The sequence below is a fragment of the Castor canadensis genome, chromosome 8 (genome assembly GCF_047511655.1).
Source record: "Castor canadensis chromosome 8, mCasCan1.hap1v2, whole genome shotgun sequence".
Lineage (NCBI taxonomy): Eukaryota > Metazoa > Chordata > Mammalia > Rodentia > Castoridae > Castor > Castor canadensis.
The window spans coordinates 97,124,339-97,136,987 of record NC_133393.1 but is presented as its reverse complement, the minus strand read 5'-3'; the positions used below and the strand labels follow the sequence as shown (position 1 = coordinate 97,136,987).

Below are 12,649 nucleotides of genomic sequence, written 5' to 3'. Positions count from 1 at the left end.
TCAAATTGCCTGCTTTGGGCAGAGCAAATAGCCCTTGCCCAGGAAAGGAGCAGTTTTTGTTTTTTGTTTTTTTTTTAATTGTATTCAGGATAAAATTAGTAAGTTTGGACAATGTTCTTGAATTTGCATCTTTTTTTTTTTTTTTTTTGGTGGTACTGGGGTTTGAGCTCAGGGCCTGACGTTCTAGGCAGGCACTCTACCACTTGAGCCATTCTACTAGTCCTTTTTTGGTGTTGGGTATTTTCTAGATAGGGTCTCACAAATTATTTGTCCGACTTGAAGTTGCACCTTGAAGAGAAAAGTTGAGTTTGGAAAGTAACAAAGTTAAGCTGGGTGCTGGTGGCTCACGCCTGTAATCCTGACTGTGTAGGAGGCAGAGATCAGGAAGATTGTGGTTCTATCTCAAAAAAAAGTCAATACAAGAACAAGGCTGGAGGAGTGACTCAAGTGGTAGAGCGGCTGCCTAGCAAGTATGAGGCATTGAGTTCAAGCCCCAGTACTGCCAAAAAAAGAAAGAAACTAACAGAATTAGAACTCCATTTTGTGTGGAGATACTAATATTGATATTCTGCTGGAGAAAATAATTGGCAATCACTTAAAAAATATCTATGGTATTCAGCTGCTGGTTGTTGGACTTAATATACTGGCTACTGTGCTTATGTTATGGGAACCATTGCCAAGAACCCTTAATTTAATTTAAAATTTCTGCTTATAACCTGGTTACCTCTTTTTTCCTTCCCTCTGTCCCTCCCTCCTTTTCTTTTCTTTTTTTTTTTTTTTTTTTGTGGGACTGGGGTTTGAACTCAGGGCTTTATGCTTGAAAAGCAGGCACTCTACCACTTGAACTATGCCTGAAGTCCATTTTGTTCTAGTTATTTTGGAGACAGTCTCTCAAACCTCAGTCCTCTTAATGTCAGCCTCCCAAATAGCTAGGATTACAAATGTGAGCCATAGCACCTGGCCCAGTATCTTTTTTTTTTTTTTTTTTTTTTTTTCCAGTACTGGAGTTTGAATTCATGGCCTACACCTTGAACCAGTCCATCCAGCCCTATTTTGTGATGGGTTTTTTTGATATAGCATCTTCATCTATTTGCCTGGGCTGGCTTTGAACCATGGTCCTCCTGATCTCTGCCTCCTGAGTAGCTAAGATTACAGGTGTGAGGCACCAGCGCCCAGCCCAGTATCATTCTTTAACGTGGAAAAATGAGACTTAAAAACCTACCACTTGAGCCACACCTCCAGTCTATTTTGCTCTGGTTATTTTGGAGATAGAGTCTTGTGAACTATTTGCCTGGGCTGACCTGGAGCCACGATCCTCCAAGTCTCAGTCTCACAGGTGTGAGCCACCAGCACCTGGCTATGGATCTCATTTCTTTCTGCCCTTTTATGATTCTGTCTCCTCTGTAGAAGAGTGATCAGCATAGTTACCTTCAAAATTTTTGTTGGTTGCCTCAAACTTCAAGGACCAGGAGGAATGTATATATATGGGGCTAGGATGTGAACTGAGGGCCTCACAGCTTGGGTATTACTGAATACCTCTTATATGATAGTTTATGTGCCAAGCACTTTTGCATATGTAATTTGTATCTTTGAGCAGCCTTGAATGTTCTAGTCATTTGCTTTAGCAGGTATCATTTATATTTTATATTTTAAAGATTTACCAAATTCAAAAGGAAAACAAGGAGATAAGTGAATTTTGAAAAGTTGAGGATGTCTTCTAAAGGGCTTGGTTTTGTGCTATCTTTATTCCACAATGGAAGAACACAATAAATAGTGACTCATAGAAGTGTATGGTTTTATGAAATATAGATCATGATCTCTTTACTATTTTATATGGGTGCTCTCTCCTGTTTTGCACAATTCTTTCTCATTTTATAAATGAGGTTTTTTTAAAAAAGAAAGGCAAACACAAGATAGTTATCAAGTGCCATGAAATTATTGGCATCAGCCACTTAACATGGTGTCATAAATCTTGAGGAGTGAGAAGGTTGGGTAAAGTGAAATACATGAATGAGAACAAAAATCCAAACCTCAGGTTTCTCCCCTGAGTTTAAACGCGAGTTGTATGTTTGGAGGCATTTGCATTTGATGGGAAATAAGGACACTTCAGATTCAAGGACTTTTCTTCCTGCACAGGCATGTGCATGGAAAGGAAAAGGTTTGTTAGTAGTTGAGTGATTGGGGGAGGGATTTGAGGTAGTGAAGAAGGGAAAGTTTTCCAAATGCGTATGACACTGAGCTGGAGGGATCAGGGCTGCTTGCAGATGTACATCCCCATTTGTGCACTTGGGCACGGCCTGGGGGGTGGACATTGGCCTGATGAATGCAGAATGAGATGAGTTTTGATAGAGGTAATTTCTTTCAGATGGGTTTCACTATCCCATGAATCAAAACCTGTCAGCAAGGAGCTAAAGATGGAGTGAAGTTTATTGTATGTTTGTTTCCATGCAACACTGTCACGCTAGAAGGATCAACTGAGAGATCATTAGAACTGTGTTGATTTACTGGGCCTGTTGTGCACTTTCCCTGCAGGGCAAGGAGGAAGGAGGCTGGGGGATGCTGGGTTGAGGAGGGAAGGGCAGGCTGTTTGTTGTGGTTGGGGAAGCTGTTGTAGGAGTTGGAGGTATTCCCTGCCCCCACTTAGAGTCCCTGAAGGGTTTGAAGCAGATGCTCTATCTGGACCTCCAGGAGAGGCCCCAAAGATCTGATTTTAAAAGAAGCTCATGGGGAAATCTCTGATATTAGCCTCAATAGCTAGAGAAGTGCATCCTCATCCCTTCTCTTCTGGGTCCTCATTCTTTCCTCACCTTTGAGCTCAAAGGGAAATGTAAGAAATTTAATTTAGAATTCAAACTCCCAATTTTAGGATGTAGCAAAAATAAGGAACAAGGAAAAAGACTGTCTTTTCCACCCCCATTTCAGATAGACATAGGTTTTTTGATGAAATTTATGAAAGAAATGGCTTCCGGGTTTGTGCTAGTTTTTAGCAGTAGTGTGTCCTCTGTGATTTGAACTTGCTGAAGTACTCTTAGCACTGAATTAAATTTTAAAAAAGGTTTATAGTGGTAGTTCATCATAATGTTGGTCTGGTCTCTTAAAAGAAGACATGCTTCTTTTATTCCCTCTGAAACTGGTTCTCATTATGAAATCTCCATTTATATCCCTTATTTAGTTTTATCTTAGTTGTAGTAGACAAAAATAAGAAAATTTTCCTCCTTAACTTGGAGAGTGAAAATATGGTAGGGTTTGTGTTTGTTAGAAACCCTTTAGTTTTTTAAAGGGTTTCTTTTGTAGGGCTGGGGTTTGAACTCAGGGCTTTGTACTTGAAAAGCAGGCACTCTACCGTTTGAGCCACACCTCTAGTCCATTTTGCTTTGGTTATTTATTTTTTTGGGGGGGAGTGGGGAAGTCCTCATGAACTATTTGCCCAGGCTGACCTCAATCAAGGTTCAAAGCCAGGCTGAACAAATAATTTGGGAGACCCTGTCTCAGAAAAACCCATCACAAAAAAGGGCTGGTAGAGTGACTCAAGGTACGGGTCCTGAGTTCAGGCCTCATTCCCACCACAAAAAAAAAAAGAATGAGATGATGAGATGTTGCATGTAAAGAACCCAATACACTGCATGGCACATAGGAAACACTCATTTAGGGACTATTATATTACTATTATTTTACTCCATGATTAAGGGTAAGAATACTTTTCTTAGAAAAAGTAATTTAGGATTACATGAATTGGCTACCCACTATAGATTTGCTGATGAAAAAGATAGAAAAACTAGGCAATAGTTTATTCTAACAATACACTAAGACTACATAATTCACGTGTAGGATTCTTAACTCTTTCACAGCCCCCAAGGTTTTGTTTTTGTCAGTAATAGGGTTTGAATTCAGGGCCATGCATGCTGTACCACTTGAGCCACACCCCTAGCCCTTTTTGCTTTGAGCATTTTTTTTTCCTACTGGGATTTGAACTCAGGGCCTACACCTTGAGCCATTTCACCAGGCTTTTTTTTTTGTGATGGGTTCTTTTGAGATAGGTCTTGTAAACTCTGCCTCCTGAGTAGCTAGGATTATGAGTGTGAGCCATTGGTATCTGGCTCAGGTTAGTTTCTTGAGAGTATGAGTATTGAAATTTTCTTGTTTATTTATAGGTCTCATGATTAACTTTGGTTTTGACTCTGTGGTCTTGGGATACACCAAGTTTACAGACAGAATAGAAGGACTATAACTTCCTTCAGTTTGTGTGGGTTTTTTTTTGTTTGTTTGGTTTTTTTTTTTTGGTGGCACTTGGGTTTGAATGCAGGGCTCACGCTTGATAGGCAGGTACTCTACCCACTTGACCCACCCTTATCAGCCTTCCTTGAGGTTTAAAGAAAACAAAAATCCAGCTCAGAAGCACCTCATAGAAACTCATTTAAAAGAGACTGTCATGCACAAGGTATAGTGGGCCACATGTATAATCCCAGCTCTCAGGAGACTGGGATGAGAGGAATGCCAGTTTGAGGCCAGCCTCAGCTACATAGTAAGTTCCAGACCAGGTTGGGCTACATAGTGAGACCCTGTCTTAAAAAAAGAAAAAAGGGCTGGGGGCATAGCTCCTGATATAGTGCCTGCCTAGCAAGTGTGAGGCCCTGAGTTCAGAGCCAAGTCCTATAAAAAAGAAAAGGGGAGGAGAGGAGAAGGAAGGAAGGAAGACTATTCTGAGTCAGATATGGTAGTATATGCTTATAATCCCAGCTACTTTGGCAGTGGAGGTAGGAGGATCTTGAGTTCAAGATCTTGAGATTGGGTTACAACCTTGTCTAAACCAAAGACAAAGGAGAGGGGAGCAAGGGAAGAAGGGAAAAAAGAAAAAAGCTGTTCTGCTCTGTGGTGGAAGTAGGGCTGTATGTATGGAACAGAGGTTATGAGATTATGAGAAGGTGGGATCTTTGGATAGTTGTGCCAAGTTTTAGAAATCCTTCTGGTTGAAAAACACTTGGAAAGTCCTCCTAATAGTTTATAATCCTGAAGCTGAGTTTTTGATTTAGGTGTGAGAGGAAGGTAGGGAAGGAGAAAATAACTTGAAATGGGATGAAGTGGTATCATGTAGGTGCTGATGGGAACGTGTATAAGATTCTTTTATTGAAAAGAGTTGGATATGAACAGTAGTTCAGTCCTTAGAATACCTATAAGAGAATGGCCAGCTCCAGTTCATAGTAAGATGAAACATTCTTTCCAGTTACCTGGCAGACAACATGAATATCATGGATGCTTGGAAAATACCCAAAGAATATCTGTCTTAGAAAGATGACTGCAGCTGTCTCCTTGGCTCATCTTTTTTCAAAATCATTTCAAACTATTCAGAGCTTTCTATAACTTTGCTGGATGTTTCAAGCAAACACTGGCTTTCTTTACAAGTTTTCAGAAACGCCTCTCTGGATCTCTTCCCCTTCCCTTCCTTCATAAGTAAATGAAATTTGTAAGTAGTGTTCAACAAGCGGTTCAGATACCTTCTCCCAACCTGTTCTCTGCATGAGTTACTGAGTGGAACCCCAGTTTTTTCCATAACTGAACTGCCAGAATGTCTCTGTGTGTGTGTCTCTCTCTCTCTTTCTCTTTTTCTTGGCAGTACTAGAGTTTGAATTCAGGGACTTGTGCTTGGTGGGCAAGTGTTCTACCACTTGAGCCATGCCTCTAGTCAAGAAATTTGTTTTATGATTGTTTCTTACTGTTTCTTTACTGCACCTATGAGAATTGAGGCCCTGCTTAAGATTTTAGTCATTCTGGGTACTATATGCCAACTGTATTAGTCTCATTTTGTTACTATCAGGAAATAGCTGAGGCTAAGTAACTTGATAAAGTAACATTTAGCTCACAGTTTTGGATGATGAACGTTCAAACAGCAAAGCCTCTCCACTGGCTACATCATATCATGACAAGTAATATCATATAATGGCAGGAATGCTTGGGAAAGGAAGAGATCATATTCTAGATAAGAAGCCACAACACAACTCAGGAGTTAGGCTTGCTTTTAGAATAACTCACTGACACAAGAACTAATTCAGGGTCCCATGAGAACCACTTTATTCCCTTCTGAGGTAATGCCACCAGTGACCTAACCAATTCCTACTAGGTTCCACCACCTTCCACCATCACATTAGAGACCAAGCTTTCAATTCATGAACTCTTGAGGGGTAAACCACATCCAAATAATGGCACTAGCTTATTTAGTTTCTTATCTATCTTTTCTGTTTGTGTGATCCTTGGTTCTTACTATATAGTTGGCTTGTATAGTGTAGCCAGTAAATTACAGTTTCATTCCTATGGACTTTGTGAATAGACACTAGTTTGTTTCAACTGTTTTCTTTGTTCTGAACAGTCTGAAGATGATGAGAAACTGAAAAAGAGGAAGGAACGATTTGGGATTGTCACAAGTTCAGCTGGAACTGGAACCACAGAGGATACAGAGGTAAAATAGAATGCTTTGTACATTTCTTAAAGGGAAACAAGGGTGAATACATTGAATAGAGAGGAGAAGACACCTCTGTTTCCCCAGCCTAATTCCTACGTGCCCAAATGAAGAGATATTTGCCATTTGCTTGATAATTTTTTTTTCAGGACAGAGTAGTCACCAATGTATTATATCAAATGACAGCTAGTTTCCATTACAGATACACTCAAATCAGTCAATCAACATTGTCAGTATTCATCCTCAGTGAATTCAATGTCATTGAACTTCACCAGTGTATTTTATTCAGTTTTAGAATCTGTTAGCTTATTAGCAAACAGCAGAAGATTTGGAAATCACGTACACTTGTATTAAAAATCTGTGCAGTCAGGCGCCAGTAGTTCATGCCTGTAATCCTAGCTACTCAGGAGTCAGAGATCAGGAGGATTGTGCCTCGAAGCCAGCCCAGGCAAATAGTTCTTGAGACCCTATCTCGAAAAAACCCATCACAAAGAAAGAGCTGGTGAAGTGGCTCAAAGTGTAGGCACTGAGTTCAAACACCAGTACTGCAAAAAAAAAAAAAAAAAAATGGCTATGCCACTTTGTATTACTCATAAGTTATGGTGCTTTGCAGAGCCTTACTTCTTTCACCATCTGGTAAGTGGAGATGATATACCTACCTCAAAGTAGGATTTTAAGAATGAAATGAAGCAGTTCTGTTTAAAAAGTGATGGCTTTATCTAAAATGCATGCAACAATATGTGTATATTGTAAGCACTCAGTGAGTGGTAGTTTATTATTACTTGCTAGATATATTATTTCCTTTGATCATTTAATGAACATTTAATGAAAGCCACCTCCAATCTAGACAAAAGTATAGTTGTGGCCTCTAGAATAGAAGTATTTTCAAATGCAACTTCTCATTCTTACATTTTGTTTACAGATAGTTTCTCAGAATTAAAGAAAGGGAATTTGTTTTTTATTGTAGCCTTGCTGAAACAAGGCCTCAAAACTTGATTTAGGACTCAGAGTTGTTCCTGTCCATGGAAATTTTTAAGATTTCGATGGTCTGAAAAGAACCCATGGTATAAGAATAGGGTTTTTTTAGGCTGGGTGTGGTGGTGCATGTTTGTAATCCCAGCACTCAGGAGGTTGAGAGAGGAGGACTGCAGGTTTAGGGCCAGCCTGGGCTATATAGTAGTTTGGGCTACTGTATGTAGTATGGGCTGGACTACATAGGGAGACCCTGTTTCCCCCCAGAAAAGACTGTCCACCCTCAGGTGCCCAGGCTACAACTCAGGGCCTTGCACATACTAGGCAGTTGTTCTACTACAGAGCTACATCCACAGTCCTGCAGTAGTTTTTTAAAAAGACTTTATGTTCATCCATATCTCAGATTTCCCTGGGGTAACTTACATTCACTGAGATTGAGTATTGACAGTGCAGGTTTAGTGGTTTGAGTATATCTGTAATGGAGACTCGTCATTTGGAATATACATAAAGAGAAGTTGAAATAATGAATATGTGTAGAATTATAGAAAGTTTCTTGGGTGGCAAGGCATTTGGAATGTTGTTTTTTACAATCCCAGTTTTCTTCTGTTTACTTTTGGAGATGATAGCCTCTAAAAATTTATTTTCTTATTTAAAATCTTGTGAAGTTTCTTTATGAATAAATATCACAGACAGTCTTGTAAATAAGCCATGAAAATTACAATTTACACTCTCCATTAGGAAAAAAATCTAAAGGAGTTTATATTCTTTATGTCACTGAGTATAAAATGCTACCTATTGTAAGTATCTGCTTACTTACTGATTTATCAGAATGAGAATGAAGTAAACTTAGGCTTGTTTTAATTCTGGTTAGAATTACTCCCTCCTTCTCAGGGAAACTTGTTAAACCAGACATGCTCACTAAGTAGGTACATTTGGCCTCTCCAAGTTAAGGAGGATGAATATTGGGTGGCAAGGAACAGTGGCTTTTATTGGAAGAGGCAGTGTTTTTAAGGGAGTAATAATTTCTGAGGCTAATGGAGTTTACATGAATCCGGATTTTTGTTTGATTTTAAGGAATTTTGTCAGTAGTTCAGATGGAGTGGGCTGGGCTTGTATGTATTCAGCTTTCTTTTGAAATATATATTTCAAAACTTGCTGTGTGAATGGGCTGAATAAAAGGTCCCTTGTGCCCTGGGACAGTGGTTGAAGTGAGGATGAAGGATCAAATTCTTTTTTGTGAGTCACTCCCAGAGGGAAAAAATTCCTCTGCCCAATTTTGTGCCCTCTTTCTAATGCTGCCTTCCTTAAGAGATGACAACGGCTCTCCAAGAAAACCCTCCTTCCCTCAATTTATTCTGTTTGCATTGAAGATTTATGTACATCTCTGTGAATTGGAGGTCCAAGGCATAGCCAAAAGGAAATCCTTACTACCTCAGTGAATAGCATTGGTTAACCCTTTGTCCTCTGAAATCTCTCATCTCCCTACTGACTAGAAGACTTTCTCAGCATTATTATTTCCAGGCTGTTTTCTAAAGCAGAGCCATCTTTTCACCTAAGGGAAATTTGTTTTCTTTTTAAATTTGAGATAGAGTCTAGCTGTGCAGCCCTGTCTGGCCTGGAACATGTGATCATCTTGCCTCAGCTTCCCGAGTGCTGGGATTACAGATGTGCACCACCACTACCTTTAGAAAATCTTTCTAAAGATTTTCTGTTCTCCTCCTTTCCTTTCCTCTCACCTCTGATAATCTTCTTTCCTTCTTATCCTTCTTTCTCACTAAAACTCCCCAGCTCTAACTGAATTAATTGGAGGGAAGTCTCTAGTTTAAAGTCTGGGTCATCCCTTCTTGAACCTTGTGGTAGTTCATATGAATGTGGATTAAGTAGCCAGGAATTTAGGCCATTATTGTTTTGCAATGTCATTTTTTTCTTCTTGTTTTTTTCTAATAGGCAAAGAAGAGGAAAAGAGCAGAGCGCTTTGGGATTGCATGATGAAAAATTCTTCCTGCTTTCTGTTCTCCAGTGGTTTCCATTTCTCTGATTCTTCTTGGTCACATATATCCCTAAATGCACAGTCATGTGCCTACTACATCCTGCCTCCCAGTGAGGGAGCATGTACCTCAGGTACATCCGTGAACTCCAGCAGCAATTGGACTTAATGCTGTTCCAACTTCAAGGTTGTTGTGTTTTTGTTTTTAATTATTTTGCTTGTTAATAAAAAAAAAAAATAGAAAAGAGAACAATGTGTTTTTTTAGGTGCTCCTTTAAATTCTTGGTGCCAGAGTAGACCAGATGAGGGGAGCTTCAGGAGCACATATTAGGAGAGATTAGCCATAATGCCATTATCCTTAGAAAAGAAGACAAGGAAGAAGATTGAGTCTACCCTTTAAGCTTATTTATTCCCTTCTTCATATGCACAGGCATCCTTTTACCTCTGTCCTCTATGAAGAGGCCAAGTTATCCCTCAGATCTTTGCTTAAGTATGGTTGAAGTTAACCCTTGAGATAAAATAGGGAGAAACGTGGTAGGTTTCGGGGGGTGCAAAGGATATAACTATAAGGCCAAATGATTGTTAGTCTTCTGCTATGAGCTAATAATGAAGCCTTGTTGAATAAAATGGAATCCAGAGTCCCATAGTAAGTAAAAGGGCCCTCTTTTCAAGAGGCATGACTGATATTGTCTGATACCAGAAGTCAGTATGTGGGACCTTTTTGGTTATGCAGTTCAGGAAGGTCAATGGGCTTGATACCCCTCAGATAGAATTCAGAGCATGACAGAGGATGTCAGAGATATTAAACATTATTACCTAGATGATTGGAAGCATATAAGGAGTCAGACTAGGTGACTAGGTGTTTTTTTTTTTTTTTTGGTGATGATGGTGATGGAAATTGAACCCAGGACCTTGCACATGCCAGGCGTGCACTCTACCAGTGAGCAACCAACCTCATTTCTACTTTGTAGTCAACCCATGAATAGTTTAGGGTGCTAGTTCTTTTCTGTTGTATGTGTGCTATTGCTCTGTTGGTGGTAATGTGTCTTAGCTATAAAAATTAAAGTTTTGTATAGGATTTCTCCTCTTTATATATTTGGATTTCTATGAAAGTTTTGTTTTTGGTTTTTTTTTTTTTTTTTGAGGGGAGGGTCATAAAACTTACGAGCCTGGCACCTTATCTGAAGATTTTGCTACCATAATTAGATCCTGTGTTGCTTTGTCCTTATCTGTACCAAAACCTGCTTAGTTTTGTGACTAATAGGTAAAAGTTTGATCAACTTTCCTAATACTAAGAATCTCTTGCTTGGGAAGTGGCTCAAGTGGTAAAGCACTTGTCTAACAAGCAAGGGCCTGAGTTCAATCCCCAGTACTGGGGTTGAGGGGAGGGGATCTAGTTCTGTAAAGTCTCTGGTTGCTGAGGACTGCAGGGACCTAAGTTCTAGACACTTCAGGAAAACTGCCATGGAGAGCAGATTCAGAGGTTGCTCATTTTGTTGTGAATTTTGTGCCATTTGAGACTTTGGAGAACTGGGAAAACTGTATAAAAGACTTGGGCAAAGTGTTGACTGGAGAGAATGATTATGGGCTGGGGGCATGGCTCAAATAATAAGGGCAAACAAAAGGGAAAGTTGGTTAAACTTCCGTCACCTCCTCAACCAAATAAACCATACAATTGGAGTGACTTTCTCTCTCTTCCCATCTGTCTCTTTTGTCTGCCTCCCTTTCTTTACTTCAGGTTCTGGTCTCTAGATTAGCTTTTTCTTTTTACTTTATCTAAAAACAACTGAGAGAATTGTCCTGGATGTTTTGATTTTTTGCAGTACTGGGGTTTCAACTCAGGGCATTGCACTTGCCAGGGAGGCATTCTACCACTTCACCACTTGAGCCACACACTCCCCTTGGCCCTTTTTACTTTAGATTTCGCTTATATGCCCAGGCCAGCCTGGACCATGACCCTCCTATTTATGCTTCCATGTAGCTGAGATGACAGGCTTGCACCACCAGTGCTCAGCTTTTTATTGGTTGAGATGGGGTCTTGTGAACTTTTTGCCCAGACTGGCCTTGAATTGGGCTTCTTCTGATCTGTGCCTCTGAGTAGCCAGGATTATAGGCTTGAGCCACCTTGCTGTTCTGTTCTCTCGTAACAGAAGAGAAATTATAGATTTGGTAAGGATTTCTACCTCAGGGTGGTGGGGGTGGGGAGAATATAATAGAGCAGATGCTAATGTAATCATTTTTTTTTTTTTTTTGGATGGTACTGGGGTTTGAATTTAGGACTTTGCCCTTATTACTTGAGCTATGCCTCCAGCCCATAATCATTCTCTCCAGTCAACACTTTGCCTAAGTATTATACAGTGTTTCCCAATATATAAGATTTTTGTTGTTGTTAACCATTTTTTAATCCCATTTCTGCTATTCATATGTTGGTTAGAAGACTCTAACCTACAAGCCTGACCACCAGGTCCTCCTCTTTCTGTCTTATTGTAGTTATTCCACACATACTTTATTTAGAGTTTGAATAGTTTAAGATGCCTATGTCCTTTTACTAATTTAGTCTTAAAAGGTGTTAAGTCCATTTTGTTCACTTAGACATACAGGCTTGTGATTCTTTTTTTTTCTTTTAAGCTTGTAATTCTTTATCTGGGACCCAAGTACCCTTCCTTCTTGCCCCCCCAATCTTCTTCCTGTAGCTGAACCAGCATCCAGATGTGATTAGCGGAATCTAGTCTTTTCCTTGTTCTGAAGCTGTGACATTCCCTGCATACCTGGAAGCTCTTAATGAGGGTGTCTTTAAAGCTCTGGAGGGAAGTAGCTTCCTCAGCTATAAATCTGCACCTTTTTATAGTTCTCTAGGATCATTCTCCTTTTCTCTACCATCACCCTAAAATGCCCTTTCCCCTGTCCCAGCTCTTGAGAACTACTGAAGATAGAAGGCTAGAAGCTTCTGTAGAGATAAAGGCTATAGGAAGGGAAGTACGAATAAAGGCAGAACTTCTTGGTATTCGGCTGAGTCTTGTTGCTATGTCTCACATGAAAAAAAAAGAGAAGATGGAGCTGGTGGCCCATGCCTCCTAGCTACTTGGGCTGTGGTTTGAGGCCAGCCCAGGCAAGTAATTTGCAACACGCTATCTCCAAAATAAACAGAAAAAAATGGACTGGAGGTGTGGCTCAAGCAGTAGAGTGCATGCTTTGCCAAGTGCAAAGCCCTGAGTTCAAGCCCCAGTCCCATCAAAAAA

The 12,649-nt window shown here is 39.9% G+C and overlaps 1 protein-coding gene across 2 annotated transcripts in view; it reads left to right on the top strand.

Moving 5' to 3' along the window:
* Nucleotides 1-10,488, top strand: part of Sarnp (SAP domain containing ribonucleoprotein) — a 49,886-nt gene extending 39,398 nt beyond the window's left edge. For both annotated transcript variants that reach the window (XM_074083579.1, XM_074083578.1), the window contains 2 exons: nucleotides 6,362-6,451; nucleotides 9,371-10,488. In XM_074083579.1, the coding sequence (XP_073939680.1) occupies nucleotides 6,362-6,451; nucleotides 9,371-9,412 (132 nt within the window). In that variant the 3' untranslated portion in view covers nucleotides 9,413-10,488. The remainder of the gene's footprint in view (nucleotides 1-6,361; nucleotides 6,452-9,370) is intronic.
* The last annotated feature ends 2,161 nt before the right edge of the window (nucleotides 10,489-12,649 follow it).